This window comes from Nomascus leucogenys, chromosome 4 (assembly GCF_006542625.1).
Source record: "Nomascus leucogenys isolate Asia chromosome 4, Asia_NLE_v1, whole genome shotgun sequence".
Lineage (NCBI taxonomy): Eukaryota > Metazoa > Chordata > Mammalia > Primates > Hylobatidae > Nomascus > Nomascus leucogenys.
The window spans coordinates 68,229,548-68,248,127 of NC_044384.1; the positions used below are offsets into that span (position 1 = coordinate 68,229,548).

The window sequence follows — 18,580 nt, forward strand, 5'->3', positions numbered from 1 at the left end:
GTGCTGTGGAAACCTTTTTGCATTGGGGATCACTGGGCCTCCTGCATCTGGATGTCTGAATCTCTTGCTAGACTTGGGAAGTTTTCATCTGCTATTTTGATAAATAGGTTTTTCATCCCTTTTGTTCTCATCTCACCTTTGGGGATACCAGTAATTCATATATTTGGTTGCTTATAGTATCCCATATATCACAAAGACTTTGTTCATTCTTTTTTTTTTCTTTATTTTTGTCTGGGTAGTTTTATAGACCTGATTTTGTTGTTATTGTTGTTGTTGTTTGAGACAGAATCTGGCTCTGTTGCCCAGGTTGGGGTGCAGTGGTGTGATCTCAGCTCACTGCAACCTCTGCCTCCCAGGTCCAGGCAATTCTTGTGCCTCAGCTTCCTGAGTAGCTGGGATTACTGGTGTGCACCACCACGCCTGGATAATTTCTTGCATTTTTTAAAGAGATGGAGGTTTCACCATGTTGGCCAGGCTGGTCTTGAACTTCTGGCCTCAGGTGATCCATCCACCTTGGCCTCCCAAAGTGCTGGGAATACAGATGTGAGCCACTGTGCCTGGCCAAGACCTGTTTTAAAGTTCTGAGATTGTTTCTTCTGCTTGGTCTAGTCTGTTGTTGAAGTTTTTTAGTGTATTCTGTATTTCATTCAAGGAGTTCTTCAGTTCCAGAATTTTTGTTTGGTTCTTTTTTATGATATCTTTCTGGTAAATTTCTCATTCCTATCTTGAATGGTTTTTCTGATTTCTTTGTATTGTCTTTGGAATTCTCTTATATCTCACTGAGATTCCTTAGTATCATAGTTTTGAATTTTTTCCCTCAAGATTCTTGAATTTCTTTCTGATTGGGATCTGTTGCTTGGGAATTACTGTGGGGTGTCATATTTCCTTCTTTTTTCATGTTTCCTTTTGTCCTACGTTCATACCTATGTATCTGGTGTAATAGTCACTTCTTCCAGCTTTTTGAATTTGCTTTCATAGGGGAGAGCTTCTTCCCAAAGATTATATCAATGGTGTTTAGTTGGATAGGGCCCTTTGGCTTTGATTCGGGGTGCGCATGATAATGTAGTGTAATCTGTATGATTTCTTTGGCTATAAACAATGTCATTGGTATCTGTGATTTCCTTGGTTGTTTAGGGTGCAGTTAGTGGAGTTTATGGTGAAGTTTTGCTAGGGATAGACATGTCAGGTGGGCCAGTCTTTGGCCCCAGTGGTGGCAGTGGTGGGCTGAACATGCCTTATTCTGAGTCCCAGCCCATCATATTCTGGCACTGGTGTTAGCAGGACCAGGTGGGTCAATTCTTAGATGTCCAGGTAGCTTACTTAGATGCCAGTAACGGCACAGTGGGCTGGGCAGGTGAGCAGGTCCTCAGGTCCCAGCGTAGTATATTGCCAGTGCTAGTGGTCGGATGATCCCCTGGATTCTAAGTAGTGAATGCTGGTGTTGGCAGTGGCTGTTGTGCAGGGTTACCACACAGCCCCAGACACAACTCTCAGGCTTTCTCACTCTCTTCAGCAGAGCCGCACAGAATGGAGAAGGAATCCACCCTTCGTACACAAGCCCCAGCACAAAGGCCATGCCACCAGTAGGGGCACAGTCACCACTCACAGGCCTAGACAGGCAGCTCTCTGTTTCGCTCACCCCCGCCTCCACTGGTAGCAGCAGCAGCAGCTGTGCCTGTAATGGTGTTTGGAGCGGGAGAAGGGATCCCACTCTACATGTGAGCCCAGGCACAGAAGCTGCTCCACCAGTGGGGGGCGGGGAGGGGTGGCCGGGGGCGGGTGTCTCACTCTCATAAGGCTGAGCACACAGTTTGTGCTGCTGGTGGTGGTGGGGTCACTTTTCACAGCTGTATGCAGGGAGCTCTGGGCTCTAGAAAGCTGATGCTTTAGTTTCCTTTGTCCCACAGGCTTCGTTTTTGGTACAGTGCACCATTATTTCCCTGGAGAATACTCTCTTGAGTTAGAGTACCAGAAACCCCATAGCACCTTTGGGTCCAGCCAACACTGTGCCACTATAGCCCTCTGGGTGGAGACTGGGGGAATGTCAGTGGAAGCTCCTGGGATGTGGAGATATGGGGGCTATGGTTCCCAGGGCAGGATGAAGTTCCATGACAGCTGGGCTCTTGCGGTGGTGCCCAGCTCCAGCCGCTTAGGTACCAGAGGCGGGGGGAGGGGGTAGTGACCCAGTGCAAGTTCCCTGTCTGGTGCAATGCTTGTACAGGGTCTCCAAATTACTGCCCACACTAGTTTCAGGGTTGGTGTGGGTAGAGGAGCTCTCCTGTGGTTCAGATTGCAGCAGTTCGTGATGGGGTTGTGGACTACTGAAGTTCTCACTTACTCTTTCCCCTGCCCCAATATTGAGCCCCTCACGGCTGCCAGCAGATCTCAGACAAGTAGGCTGCTTAGTTCCTTCCCCTTCTCTGCCTCAAGTGTTTCCTGTGACTTCTCTGTTGGACTTTAATGTTCTCTTCCTAGATACCCTATTCAAGGTATGATTACCTATTTGCAATTTTGGCTCACTCTGGAGAGGGTGGGTGTCTGATATCTCTAGTCTGCCATCTTGCTTAATTCTTTATGATAAGTTAAAAAATTAATTCATCATCATAAGAGGATGATAGAGAGCCAGTTTGTCATCTTAAAAAATAAGCCAATAGCTAGGCATAATGATGCATACCTGAAGTCTTAGTTACTTAGGAGGCTGAGGTGGGAAGATCCCTTGAGGCCGGCCTGGGCAACATAGAAAGATCATGCCTGTTAACAAAAACAAAAATGGAATAGGAAGAGAAAAAAATCATTTATCTTGCCTTAGTTATATGACCTCTGTCACTGGATAATTTCATCATAGGTAAGAAGTATCTTTATAATATTAATCAAGCTAAAAAGAAAAAAGTTAAAATATTACTATTTTGCCATAGTTAATATATCTCTAAGCATTGAATATCAACAGTTGCTAACACTAAATAAAGAGAAAAAGAATATACTATATTCTTGCACACCTGATGAAAGAATATACTGTACTCCTGCTATGGCCTTATCAAAGGGATCAAACCTTAGTCTCTTCATCCTCAGGATCCAGCTACCAATTTGCAGGAAATGCCAAGCTCAGCGGAGCAAGTTGAACTATACCAAGAGTATGCAATCAGCAAATTCCAGATTGTGAGAAAGCCAAACAGCCTTGGTTCTTTAACAGATATTTTGTGTGGAAAAGAAACAGAAGAAGACCATGTAGAAAAAATAAAAATGATTTAAAAGGCACATCAGACTTTTAATGGGCAAGACTGAGAAATATGTGTTTAATAGTTGATTTATTCTTCTCTGGGAAAATCTTATAGAAAACTCAGGTAAGATAAATGGCGTATATAATATCTAGATATTGAGGGACTTTTTTTTTTTTTTTAGTACTAAGAAATTTTTAAGATTATATGCTAAGGGAAAAGCCTTATATGTTTTCCATGCTTTTGAGAAGGGACCAGCAATAGTGATAGTTCTTTTGTTTAACTTAGGAAACAATCACAGCTTCCACTAAACGATCACCCATCCAAAAGCGGAACTAACTTAGGAAGAGGAGACTGGGAAAGTGGGGAATGAAGAAGAAAAATATAACAATGGTAAAGGATTGACATCAATATTTGAAGGAAATAATGAATGGAGCTAAAACTATAGAAAAAATTGTGAAGGTGGCAACTTTGCTTTTAGTATCTATTTTCACCTCTTCACTATCCAGTAAAAATAAGCGAGCTTACCAACCCTCCAAGATTGTCTAGAAAGGTGAGAGAATGATAAATTTAAACAAACAGAATGTTAACCCACCTAAGTGAAACTATTAGATGAAACAGCTTCAACAACAACAAAAATAGGCACTTAAGAAAATTCAAGTACAGCATAAAAATACTTTTCTGAGCTTAAAACTCAGTTGATGAAGTGGGGGATGGTCACTGTGGAGAACTTAAATTATTCAACTGGAGACTTCAGTTATTAGACTGGAAAAATAAAGTAAGATAAATCTTCAAAACATAGAGCAAAAATACAAAGAGAATCATGAAAGAAAAGGTAAAAGACTTAAGGAATAGATCCAGGAGACATAACAGAGCTAACAAGTGAATAATAGTTATTTATAGGAATTTAAAAAGGAGAAAAACAGATGGAAGATAGATAATATTTATGCAAATAATAGAAGAAAATTTTTCTGAGCAGAAAAAGCCTATCAGTTTTGAAGTTCACTGAGCTTCAGATTGATTTGATGAAAACACATACATACCCCTTGACATACATTGGCCAAATTCTTTAGCTGTGAAGTGACAAGTTATGGGCAAAGAAATACTGTCAGGTTGGCACTGGACTTCGGATTTGCAATAGTGGAAGATTGACTACTGAGAGAAAAGAACTGCAACGTAAGAATCCTGTACCTGGCTGAGATACTACTCACCTGTCAGGGTAAAAGGATAATTGCAAACATTTAAAGATTTTAAAAGCATATAAATACATATATTTTCTTACACATTTTAAGAAAAAGTGGAAGAATAAACCAACAACTTATAAAGTGGTTACCTAATAAGGAAAGAGTTAAAAAGGGAGGTTATGCAAATTTTACCATCTTTTTGAAAAACAGTCTAGCAACAGCTAACAAAACTCAAGAGTCCTAGAGATACATACTTGAAATATCTATCAATGAAATGATAGGATATGAACAAGACCTTCAAAATGATACAGGGATGGGGTGAATGGAGGTGTGAATTGGTCAAAGATTGATGGTCACTGGAGCTGAGACAAATTGTCTCTATAACATTCTGTCCACTTTTGTGTAAGTACAAAATTTACCATCACAAAAATGCTCTTAAAAATACTCATGCTTCATGATCTAGCAGTCGAACTTGTGGGAGTATCCTATGTTGATTGTAACATTCTTTTTAGGGGCAAAAAAGCCATCACTAGGGGATTGGTTGATTAAATCAATGTATAGCCTCACCATGAACTATTGCACCACCATGAAAAAACATGTCAGTGCCATGCTTGGAGTTGTAGGGTTACTTGAAGACATTTTTATAAGGTATTGTTGAGTTCAAAAAATCAAGAATAGTTATATCTCATTTTTGTAAAATGAAGTGTTTTTAAAACCTGTATGTTTATGTATGTACATGTTCATGTAAAATTTTATTAGCATGGAGCAAAATTTGGAAGGATGTATACCGGACCATTAAGGAGACGTGTCTTAGGTAGCTAGTGGCAGAGGAGATGATTTGGATGGATGGAAAGGTCAAAGTACAGTTGGACACAGTCACTGATAATTTTTTTACACACATATTTACAAGACTCAACAAAATCTTCTCCTGCCCTGCATCCCTGTTTATTTAATCATTTATGCCCTTCCCTTTACAACTAAGCCTCTTAAGGTATATTGTAGACTGACTCTCCTACATGGAACCTAGTTTTGCTAAGATTGCACATGCTGTCACTGCCAGATCCCTCAGTGGTATTTCAGTCCTTATCCTTTGAAATTCTCCATAGAATTTGACATTGTTGACCATATTCTTCCTAAAATTCTCTTGCCTTGGTTCCTGGGACAAAGTTCTCCTTGGCTTTCGTCCAGCTCCCCAGACTATTCCTTCTCAGTTTCCTCCTAGATTCTTGTCTTCGTAGCTTTCTCATTTCCTTTCCATAAACACCCCTGTGTTGGTTTTCCCAAGATTTTTACTTTCTGGACCCTCTTCTCATGCTGCATACTCTCTCAAATAAATTTCACCCACACTTAGAATTTTTACTACCATTTATATAATGATTTTAAAATACATCTATCTCAGACATTTCTCTTAAGCTTCAAACTTACATATTTGGCTGCTCTCTGAATATTTCCACCTGGATTTCCTCAGCAAAATCGTAAAAATCAGCATACCCCCACCATTACCCTCCTCTTCGTGTTCTATCTTAATTAGTGTAACATCATTCATCTGCACATATAAGTCATACACTCGAGAGTCATCTAAACTCCTCTTTTTCCTTTTCCTTCTTTGAATTATTCAACATCTATTTTTGAGCACTCATTATAGATTAGGCATTGCTTAGGTACTGAGGATACAGCTGATTAAGAAAATGGAGAAAACGTAAAACATAATTGACTCCTGTCAATTTCAGCTTTCAAAATATTTTTAAGTCCATCTTCCAGCTAAAAGCTGAGAGTTCTTTGAACATTTTCATCCAGTCTAAACTGGAATAAAGATTATAATAGCTGAAATTGCATTAACTTCCATGAGAAAGTAAGAGAGTAATATTTTAAGGCTGGGTGCAGTGGCTCACGCCTGTAATCCCAGCACTTTGGGAGGCCAAGACGGGTGAATCGCTTGAGTCCAGGAGTTCAAGACCATCCCAGGCAACATGGTGAAACCCCATCTTTACAGAAAATACAAAAATTAGCAGGGCATGGTGGCACACACCAGGAGTCCCAGCTATTCGGGATGGGGCTGAGGTAGGAGGTTCACTTGAGCTTGGGAGGTTGAGGCTGCCATGAGCTGTGTTTGCACCACTGTACTCCAACCTGGACAACAGAGTGAGACCCTGTCTCAAAGGAAAGAAAATAAGATTTTAAAGGTAAAAAATGTTTATATGGTATGTTAACTGTTATGCTATTCTAAATATTACATATTTGGCTGCCCTCTGGATATTAAGAAATCTCAAAAATCGCTACTAATTCTTTTAATTGCTGTTGCTTCTGAAAATTGTAGCTATGAAAAGCAGCTTTGTTATAAACTTGCTTTTAGAAAGAAGTGCTGCAACAAATTTTCCCACGGAAGAAGGGAGATATTTGAACTTACATGTTTGATTAGTGCAGAACACACCTTCTAGAACCTTTTTGATTTTCACTGATCTTGATTGTTTCATGTGTTCATCAGCTATGTATTGATTTTTCAGAATATTTATTTTCCACATGGTGAATGTGCCTGAATTATTGCTTGGTCAAAGTCCCTCAAGGAATGATACAAAAATCATCAGTAAGTATCATATAAAGATTTTGGAGTTGCTGAAAAAGACTGATGAAAATACCCAAAATTTATTACTTAATTAACATGAGGTCCTTGTTAGATTTAACTGTACCAAACTTCATCCAGTCTAAATTCAGAACATACTAATATATAATCATATAACTGCCCATAGATGTTTGTATATATGAAGCCGGATAGTATTATCTAATAATATAGCACATCATCTATGTGACAGATACACTTTAAGTGTCGAAAGTTAAAGAATAACCAAGATTATTAATTTCAGAACTTAATAAATTTGGAGTAACTAAGAGGGTATCATGTATGTAGCATTCTAAATGTGGTTTATTCCATTAGTCATTGTGCTTTATGCCAGTGCTACTCAGAGTAGCCTTTCCATTAACTTTGTTACCAGCCCTCAAGATAAGGAGCTTGTGCCAGAATGTCTGTCAGTGCATTGCTTCCTTAATCAGAAAGGAAAAAATACTATGGAAAAAAATGTCCACTAAAATAAGTAGTGTGCTTTGTGATGTAATTGATTTGCATGTTTGGTACCAGCTCCTTATTTTATGATGGTTTAGTAATAAACAATTTGCAGGTTGGCCTGTCTTTATGGACCACACTTTGAGTAGCAGTTTTATGTCATGTGTATCAGACGATATTGTTTCAGGAATACATGTCCTGGTTAATACAGCTTATTTGTGTATAAATGTTTGGCACTTTTAGATTTGCATAATTCTTTAGTCTTTTTTCCCCTAACTTCTGCCTTTTTCCCTTAGTCTAAGTCCATGTTAGAAATTCTGTCCAGCAATAGTGTTTGCTACAAATGATGGCTTCTTGCTACGGTGCGAGAACTCAGTCATCATATTCAGAAAACCAGATCTTGCTCATAAACCATAATCATGGAAATGGAGAAGTGGGTAACTTGTCACATAATACCCCTCCCGCATACTTACTGACACTCATTAATTGCCAAAGTAGAGGTTTTGTTAACAACTTTGCCAGACACTGGTTTTATTACTTAGAGTGTCTAATGAACAAAGTTTAAAATGCCAGTCATTGTCAAAAGAGCTATTCACCATTTTCTACCTTACCTTGTCAGTAAACTGGCTTTATTAAGTGGCTCCTATAAACGCTCCTCACGTGCATACTTCAACTTAATCAAGAAAAATGCTCCATTAGTAAATAGACAAGCTACTATTAGAGCTTACTGAAGACAGATTAGGAGACTTGAAATTACAGTAATATGTTGTTACCCACTGGTTTACTGAGTGCGTTTCTGTGTCATAAAATAAAATGACCAAGACTTTGAAGCCTACTTTTCTCAGTGTTATAACAGTAAATTGTACTATTATAAATATATTGTCATAATTTGTACAACTTATTTCCTCAGTTTTATATTTCAGGAACTATGAAAATACAACTGTTGGTACATACTTACAATGGAGTTCTAATAGTTAATAAATCAAGAGATCCAAAAAAAATTATTTAAGTCAAAATGTACCAGAATTTTTTATCAAATGGATTATGTGATGTTAACAGTTCACCATAAGTAGGGAGAAGCGTTAGCTTAGGAAATTTTAAAGTAAATTTTTTTAACCTAGAAGCATAAAGACTACAAGAAGAGGTTACATCGGGTGTTTTTAGTATGTCCAAATATATATATCAACAAATTTGATCATCGGGAATCTAGACTTGATAGAGCATTTTATAGAGTAGTTTGCATGTGAGTATACCTATAATAAAAGATTTTTCATTTAACATGTAGTTAAAATGTAAATAGTATTTTATTTTTGTCCTTTCTAAATGACGTCTTAGTAGCTTCCGGTGTATTTATTAGATAATAGTTCAAGCCTCATACAAAAAAATTGCAATCCATTTGTAAATCAAGAACCTTGTTTTATTTAACCAGGACTGTTAGCTACCTCCTTGATTAAGCCTATTTCTGAGGTTGTTGAATAGCAGCAAGCATCATGTTTGGTGTTCAGCACCTTTGTCACGTATCCCTGTGATGTGAGTGCTTAGAAAAGTTAAATAGGCACTTAGGTATCTATTATGTGCAGAGGGCTGAGCATACAGCATGATAGGCATGAGGTATTCTTTAATGAACACTTCAAGTGTTCTGCATGCTTTAGTTTTCCTCCTCTGCTTTGTAACGTATGTGGTGTGCTTTACCCACAGATTTCTGAATCTTAGTTTTTTAAACTTTTTAAATGTATATATCACCAACTTGCTTCTACCTCTGTCTTAAGCAAACAGAACACATACAGATATAAATTAATTATATCAGCCTAGCTCCAAAGCCTAAGAGTTTTAAATTCCAGGTAGATTTTTTTTTTTTTTTCAAAAGAAAAATATATGTCAATGTTACCTAGAGGAAAAAAGGAAAGAAATTGCAAATACCTAAATTAACATACACTGTAAGAAATCACTTTTAGCAGTGTCTGTAAGTCAAAATATCTTTGTCTTGCACATATGTATATACACACACATACACACACACACATATCAGAAAAATAAATGGCAAATTGTGCTTGCAGCTGCAGGGTTTCTGGATGGCTGCAAATTAATGTAAGTCTTTAAACTTGAGGGTACATAAGACTATTAAGTATCTTTCTTTGAAGTTCATATAAATATAGTAGACAAATTTCAAATGTATTTGCCCAAAAAATGTAGTTATTTATTGCAAATACCAAAGCTAATAGGTTTTTTGTTTAGAATATTAACTTGATGTGTTTTCCTTAGAAGCTGAATTTCTACCAGTGCCTAGCAACTTAAAGTGAGTCTGTCACATAATTATAGTAGTGAGATATTGCTGAATATATAAGACTAAAACTCTCCATAAAGGGTACATTTGGGCAGAACACCAAAAAATGACCTTTGGCTTAAAAATATTATATATGCATACAAAACAAATGAGTTCAGCTTTAGCTATCTCATCCTGTCTGCAGAAAAATGTTTTATCTAGCCGTGGGTTAAAAGGACCTCCATGTAATGTATATATTTATGATGGAATAGCCGAGACTGGGTAATTTTGTCAGTTTTCTTTAGTGACATCAAAATTTTTGTAGTGATACAAGTCTTATTTTCAGACGAAAAATCCTGGAGTATTTATAGAATCAAGTTATATTTTACTGACAATTTAGTAGAAAGGCGTTGTATGATTGAGGGGAGTACATAGAGTGCTGTGGTACTTGATTTTATTTTGTATGTAGATTTTGCTTTTAGACTTAGATATTTTCAGCTATTGATTATATTCTCTTCCTTCCCCATCTCACACTTAAAGTCTTAACTGTAATTCTCTTACCAATATGTAATACTATAGTAATACAATGAAAATAAGTTCTTATCTGGCATACTTATCTCTGAACAGATGTGTATGACTACTTTTCTTTTGTAAAGTAGAATTAAAATTCATAACCTTTACTTTAGAAAATTGAGATGTAGAAATGGAAATTTAGAAGAGACTATGTAAAATTACCTCATATTTTATTTTCCTGTCTCTAAGCTACCTGGCTCAATCAGTTTGGGGATGTGAAAGCTGTAAAGACTTGTTTCCCAAAGTGCAAGTGCATTTTTCTGTTACTTGTTCAGGCAACATAAATAACAGTTACATGTACATAATTCTTGAATACGTTAGTTTTAGTTAGTGAGCTGTTTGTGTAACAAAGGAACCACTCAATAGGAGACATAGAGTCCTGCTGCAGATGTGAAATGTTCCTCCCAATGATGTCCCAGAGAATCTCTGAAATTCAGAGTCAGCTGGTTCAGGGAACCAGACTCAGCTGAGATCACTGCTGACAGGCCTCTCACTCAGAGGAGACTCCACAAAATTGCTGAAAAATGAGTTTTTCCCTGTATCAATATGAAAAGAAATCCAGAGATTTGAGGAAAATCAAGTGAATGACAGATACGAAGGGACAGAATGAACAAACAGAACCGTTGATCCTCGAACATAAATAATGTAGGAAGCAGAAGGGTTAAGTTCCTAGTATCCTCGGAGGTTACAGAGGGCAGTGGATCCACCAACCATAACAAAAAGCTGTAGTGAAAAAGGGTAATCAGAGACCAAGAAAGTCCTTGGAATTCAAGATAATATATGATTACTAAAGTAAATATTCTATCAAGGACTAAAGAATAGACTAGACATTGCTGAAGATCTAATTTGATGACATATGAAGCATGTAGAAAACAAAGATGTTGGAAATATGAGGAAAATGATTTTTTAAAAATAGACAAAACATACATTATCTTACAAAATGAAAATGTTAGGAAGATAGTTTTCCAAATTGAACAAAGTGTCTTGAGATGGGTTCGTTGGCACACGCCTTTAATCCCAGCACTTTGGGGAGGCTGAGGAGGGTGGACCTCCTGAGGTCAGGAGTTCAAGACCAGCCTGACAAACATGGTGAAACCGGTTTCCGTCTCTACTAATAAATACAAAGAAAAATTGGCCAGGCTCCTATAATCTCAGCTACTTGGGAGGCTGAGGCAGGAGAATCACTTGAACCTGGGAGGCAGAGGTTATGGTGAGCCGAGGTCGCACCACTGCACTCCAGCCTGGACAGCAAGAGCGAAATTCCGTCTCAAAAAAGTGAATGAATGAAAGTGTCTCTTAACTGAAGAAAGACTTACTTTTAGATCAAAGGGAGTTATTTTAAACCTAGAGTGCTGTCATCAGCCAACCATCAATCAGGTAAAAAGGCTAAAAACATCCTTGGATGTACTTTCTATTCTTTTTCTGGAAAATTACTCAAATATATTGCTTTTTAGTGACACAAAATATAAAACTAAACGACATGGAGACTTAACTTTTTTTTTTTTTTTTTTTTTTGAGGTTAGGTCTTGCTATATTGCCCAGGCTGGTCTTGAACTGATGGGTTCAAGAGATCCTCCTGTCGAAGCTTCCTGAGTAGCTGGGACTATAGATGTGTGCTACTTTGCCCAGCTCTAACTCAAGATTTTGATTTAAAAAAATCCAGAATGACAGCAACAAGCAATTGACATATTTTAGAACAAAATTTCAGAGAACTTTGTGAAGAATGTTATCAACAAAAGAGTAGTTCCTAGTACTCGTATTGTGTGATTTCGATTCTGAGAGTTCATTGTGTCATGCTGTTGATGATATGATGGCATTTTGTGCTGACGAACAAGAACAGAGACAAAAATTCCAGTAAGTATGACGCAGGCTAAAATAATAGCATGATTTTGGACTCCTCATGGAGTATAAGCATGCTTTCTGAAATGACAGTGGTAGATTAGATCATTTAAAAGGGCCAAGAGGACAAGCCTAAGGTTTAAAAGTTCTCTTTATTATTTCCAAGTTAATTAAATTCAGATAAAATCAAGTGTAATACTTTAAGCTATTAAAAATGTTTCTCCTGGGTGGTGGGATTATTTTATAGCTAGCGTTTATTCTTTTCTTTTACCCATCCCTCTGTTTTTGTTGACTTTCTAACATGAAGTTTTATTTAAAAAAGCACAATAAATGTTATTTTAAAATAAAATACCACTAAAATATAGCTTAGGACTTTTTTATGCACTTAGCCCATCTGAATAAAAAAAGCCATATAAACATACCGTTCCCAATGTAAAGATAGTTTTTTCTTAGTAATAATCCTACTGTTAAAAGAATACCTGGCCAGATGTGGCTTACACCTGGAATCCCAGCCCTTTGGGAGGCCAAAGCGGGCAGATTACTTGAGCCCAGGAGTTCGAAACCAGCCTGGGCAACATGGCAAAACCCCATTTCTACAAAAAAAAAAAAAAAAAATAGCCAAGCTTGGTGTGGCACACATGTAGTACCAGCTACTTAGGGAGCTGAGGTGGGAGAATCGCTTGAGCCTAGGAAGTTGAGGCTACAGTGAGCTGTGAACACTGTGATCACACCACCACACTCCAGCCGGGGCTACAGAGCTAGACCCTGTCTCAAAAAAATAAAAAGACCAGTTTATAATCACCAGTTTGTAATTGTTTAAGGTCAAGGCATGACTTTTTTCTTTATAAACTATATTAATAGTTTATATGTAAATCAAAATATTTATGTCTGAGTTGTGAATATCAGAATCAGGTAAAGAATAGACAAACACAAATCATATTTGAAATTCAATTTTAATCTCAGGTGAGTATGTTTCACAGCATTTTGTTTTCTTAAAACTCAAACACTTATGTAAATCAATAATAGTAAATCTCATTTAAAATAATACTTTGTTCTAGAGCCTAGATTTTTGTGGCAGGGTTGTTTTGTCAATATACTCAATCATGAAATAAAGATAGAAGATATTCAAGTACTTACGGAAAGGTCACAAAGTATGGCATCATTTTATTGGATGTTTATACAGTTGTCTTACCTATATTTGGTGTCTTTTATGTACTAGGAAGTAACATAGCTTGATGGTTGTACCAATTTTGGAGTCATAGAAACTTGGATTTGAAGACATAACTCTGCCACTTACTAGTTTTATGGTCTTGACAGATGTATTATTAGCATTACATAGTGGTATTCTAGACATGTAAGATGAACATAGATGAATGAGACAATTTATAGAATTGCATAAATACTGTATTTTAACCTTTTACTAAGGCTTATTTTCAGTGAAAAGTTCTCTACTTAGCTGTAGAAACTTTTAAAACTTATATACTGGCATTAAATTGTAGTTAGCAAATGCAACAAAGTTGATATTATTGTATCCCTCCCCTGTTTGCTATCTCCACTCCATTTCCTTTCCCTTCTAAGGAGTGCTAGAAAATATTTTACACAAATAACTGTCAATTATGACTAGTACTTTTATAATAAAAGTATAAATTCCAGCAAACACTAATATGAAATATGAGATAAATAAGTTTCTTGGTTCACTCTGCTGCTTCTTTCCCCTCACGCCTCCCTGCACCTCTCCCTCCCTGCCCATGAAAAGTTTATATCTACATATTTCCATTGTTTATTTGAAAGACTGATGGTTTCCATTGTCCTTATTCTAAAAGACCACATATTTCCATTGTAGCCCTGTAATAAGTGAAATAAGTGCCCGGAGCAAGCTTGAATCTTTTTGTCTTCAATCTTGTGGTACATCGTTAAAGAAAGGATTAGACTTTGGCCTTTTAAGATTGACATATGTGCTTTACTGAATTTGGCAGTATTTGATATCAAAAGTATGTTATTTACAAGTTTTTAATTTACATGATACATTCTTTTTTGTAGGCAGTGAGTTACTATTTATCACATGCATGGTATATGTGCCAGGTATACGTCAGGCACTTTACATAAATTAGTTAATCCTTACAACAGTCCTGTGAGTATTAATTCCTAATACTATATTACTGACCTTTTACATGGCAGAGCAAAGATGTGAACCTAGGGCTAATGCCAGAACCGATGTGACTTTGCACTATACCAGGCTGATTGTTACTGAGTATAGGAAGTTCAGTCAGATGAGCCTGCTGTTAGCATGTAACTGGAATATGAATTTTGTATACATTTATTTGATTTAATTACACCTATTTTGGAGTGTGCCAAGACAGTTCTTCATTATGTTTGACTGTTACACTTTCTGTTGGGCAAAAAGGATGCTGAAAATGAAATAAATTAATGATTTTGTTTGTTTTGCCATAGAGCCTACTATTAACTAATCTAAGATCTTCGGGCTCATGCCTGTAATCCCAACACTTTAGTAGGCAGAGGCAGGAGGATCGCTTGAGGCCTCGAGTTCGAGACTAACCTGGGCAACAGCCAACCTCATCTCTACCAAAAAAAAAAAGCCTGGATGTGGTGGTGTGTACCTGTAGTCCTAGCTACTTGAGGGGCTGAGGCAGGAGGATCGTATGAGCCCAGGAGCTCAAGGTTACAGTGAGCTGTGATCGTACCACTGCACTCTAGCCTGGGCAATGGACAGAGATCTATCTAAAAAAATTTAAATTATAGGGCTGCTTCTTATTGTGATTAAGTGTACTACAAAATTACCATATCTAGGCTAATTAATTTTTATTATCTTAAAATATCTAGTTACTGTTCTAATTGCCTCATAAAATATGTGTTCTAAAAAACTATTGGTTGATATATCTGAGTATCTTTAGATATTCCCCCTCCTTTCTTTCCTATGTTTTTGCAATTTTCTGTTGAAATAACCTGATAAATCTCCCTGATAAATTTTCCCAGAGTCTGGATTTTGAGTATTGCATCTCCATAGTTTTGGGTTTTTTGTGTTTTGTTTTGTTTTGTTTTCTTGAGTTGGAGTTTCATTCTTGTTGCCTAGGCTGGAGTGCAGTGGTGCAAACTCCACCTCCCGGGTTCAAGCGATTCTCCTGCCTTAGCCACCCAAGTAGCTGGGATTACGGGCGCCCCCCACCTCGCCTGCCTAATTTTTGTATTTTTAGTAGAGACAGGGTTTCACCACATTGGCCAGGCTGGTCTCGAACTTCTGACCTCAGGTGATCGGTCCACATCGCCCTCCCAAAGTGCTGGGATTACAGGCATGAGCCACCGCGCCCAACCCATAGTTTCTTTTAAAACACATTTTTTCAAGTGTTTTCTTACTTTATTTCAACTTTTTACAGTTTACCTGTAGTGATTTCAATGTTGGGAAGAAGAACTTGCTTGTGGAGATTTTGCTGGGGTTTAACAGGAGATCGTAATTTTAATGGTTCTGATCAATTCTGTTAATTTTTGTCAAGACTGACATGAACATCGGACTTCTTTTGAAACGTGGCGCTCAATATTCACATAAACTTGCTGTACAATTATTAAAATCATTTACATAATGATTTTGCCCATAATTTTAAAACCTTATTTTTCATTGCTGTTTCTCAAAATGTTGACAGACTTAGTGACTCTCTGTGTCTCAATCTCTCTAAGTGAAATAAGTATTTCATATACGTTCTTTAATTTTCCTTTGCTTCACAATTGAACAGTCTTTCAGTGAGCTTCTGAAGGAGGCTAAAGATTCATTTTACCTAATCATTTCCTCCTTTATCTTAATTATATTATTACTTGTGTCTGAGTTATTTTATATTCATAAAGTACACATACAAATAATTATACAAACACCACTATATAAACATGGTTCCACTGTATAAAATAAGAAATTTTGTTTGGCAAAAACGTTCAACAGCTGAGAAAACCAGGAGCTCGGTGTAGGAAGACAGGCAAGTCAGTACATGTGTGAAAGCGCAAGCTATATGGTAGCTATAGATGGCATGGGAAGCAAATCCAATAGCATATCTGTGCTCTGCATGGCAGGTAGTATGGGAAGTCATGGCGTATGGATGAAATGTTTGGCACCTCTTCAAATTGCTGAGTTTAGAGGAAACATCAGTGAATTTTCCAGACAGTAGTTGCCACCTAGGTACTACACAAAATTATGTAGTGAATATATTTGTATTTGATGTTTGTATCTCTTTCTACACTTCTCTCTTATCCCACCATAAGCACCCCCACTTAATTTCTTGATGTCTTAATACAGTTCTAAAACTCATTGTACATTTAACATTAAGCACCTACCATGTGCTAGACATTACGAAAGTCCCTCTGTATAGATCACAGGCTTATATTTGAAGTAACTTTTGAATAATGTGGAAAACAAAAGGAGAAATTTACAGCCACCATAATGATGTTACCTTCTCTACAGAAGACTTCCAAATTCCATAAATGGGCCTTTTTTCCCTCAGTAACCACACTCTCACCCCTCTCATCCTTCACCGAACATATATAACATACAAAAGTTTCTCATTCCCTGGGTGCTATAAATGGTGCTCTTAATAAAGTGATGCTTTGATAAGCTTACAGAAAGCTAAATAATGTGTGTGTTTAAGCACTTACTCATCTAGAATACATAGAATGCATTGGGGATATTGTGGTAGAAATGCACACCTTTGAAATGATTCTAAACCAGTGATGTTCCCAAGGAGTGATTGGGAGGTTAACTTTATACCTCCTTCCAAACCACTTCAAATAAACATAATCTAAGTAAATTACAATGCAAATACACTCTCAAGACAGTCTACTTCCCGTCTTGCTTCCCACAACAGATTACTACCCTAATCCCTTCCTATATATACGTTTTCTTAAAAGGCTAGTCAAATGAAGCAGTGGGAGCAGGAAAAGAATAAATCTGTAACTGGTTGTGATCAATTAGTTGTAAACACCATTGCACTTGGACTAACATAGGTATAAATTCCTGAACTGCTCCTCTCCCTGACCATTAATCTGAATATCTCCTAAAAAGTTGGAAAACAATAAAGAAACTGATTAGAACCCACATAAATATGCATGGAATTTTGGGGAAGAGGAAGTACTCCACTATTAAGGCTAATGTGTGTAGCAAGAAGCAATGAAAGAGGGGAATCATGGTATAACACACTGTGAAATCAGACAAAAATACTCTGGGCTGCATCTCTTAGTAGGTGGCCTTGGAAAAACTACTTAGTGGCTTGGTTTGTCTCTTAAATGGGGGTAATAACACCCGTTGTAAAGACCAAATATTACTTGCTTGGCTAATAATAGGGCTTAATAAATAGTGGTAGTGGCTGTTCTGAGTCCATTGGTGTTTACAACTAATTGATTACAACTAGTTACAGATGTCTTTGTTGCTTCTCCACTCCCACTACTTCACTTGACTAGCCTTAAAAGAAAATGGTGGTAATAGTGGAGATGGTGGTACAGATTTTGAGAGTTCTTTATCATTGTTGGAGTTTTTATGTTATCCTACAGTGGGGAGACCTCAGGTGGGAAGAGAAATGATAGATAGTGCTGGTCACATTGTTGTTTAAGGTGATCTAGCCAAGGAATGATAAGACCCTGAGCTGAGACAGCAGTAGTGGGAATAGAGAGAAAATGGATTTAAGAGAGAGTCCAGGCTGGGTGCAGTGGCGCACACCTGTATTCCCAGCACTTTGGGAGGCTGAGGTGGGAGGATTGCTTGAGGCCAGGAATTCGAGACCACCCTGGGCAACATAGTGAGTCCTTATCTCCACAAAAAAAAAAAACAAAAATTAGTCGGGTATGGTGGCGCACACCCATAGTTCTAGCTACTGGGGAGGTTGAGGCAGGAAGATCATTTGAGCCCAGGTAGGAGGCTGCAGTGAGCTATGATTGTACCACTGCATTCCAGCCTGGGCAACAGAATAAGATCCTGTCTCTCAAAAAACAAGAGAGTCCAGAAATCAAAACTCTGAATGGTTGAATTTGGAAGTTGGAGGAATTGAGAGAGTTTGAAATGGCTCTGAGATTTTAAAATTTGAATAGCTGGATTGGTTGGTGTGCCACGGAAGTGAGGAATACTGACTTTAAGCAGTAAGAGGAAGCAGTTATGGAAGGAAAAGTAATGAGTTGAATGTTTTCAGTCTTGTTTTTGAGGTAGTTGTAAGGAGTCCAGGAATATCCAGGTTAGTTGAATTTCAGAGGAAAGATTGGAAGTAAAGACTGGGGCTTATGACTAGAAGTTTTTTTTTTTTTAGTTATGGTATATTTAGTTTTGTATCATGATCACCTACTCCTGAAATATATGTGACAGTAACATATTTTCTAAAAATATATAATTAGTACAATTCAGATGTTTTAAGATCGTCTCTTATTAGGCATGTGAAATGTAATTACTTTGTCAAATGTCAACATG

The 18,580-nt window shown here is 37.3% G+C and overlaps 1 protein-coding gene across 8 annotated transcripts in view; it reads left to right on the top strand.

Moving 5' to 3' along the window:
- ANKRD12 (ankyrin repeat domain 12) overlaps positions 1 to 18,580 on the top strand; it is a 141,006-nt gene that overhangs the window by 89,793 nt on the left and 32,633 nt on the right. The window contains exon 2 of one of the 8 annotated variants that reach the window (XM_030810760.1): positions 6,904 to 6,983. The exons of the other annotated variants lie outside the window; for them this stretch is intronic. Within the exon in view, the coding sequence (XP_030666620.1) occupies positions 6,920 to 6,983 (64 nt within the window). The 5' untranslated portion in view covers positions 6,904 to 6,919. The remainder of the gene's footprint in view (positions 1 to 6,903; positions 6,984 to 18,580) is intronic. 8 annotated transcript variants of the gene reach the window in all.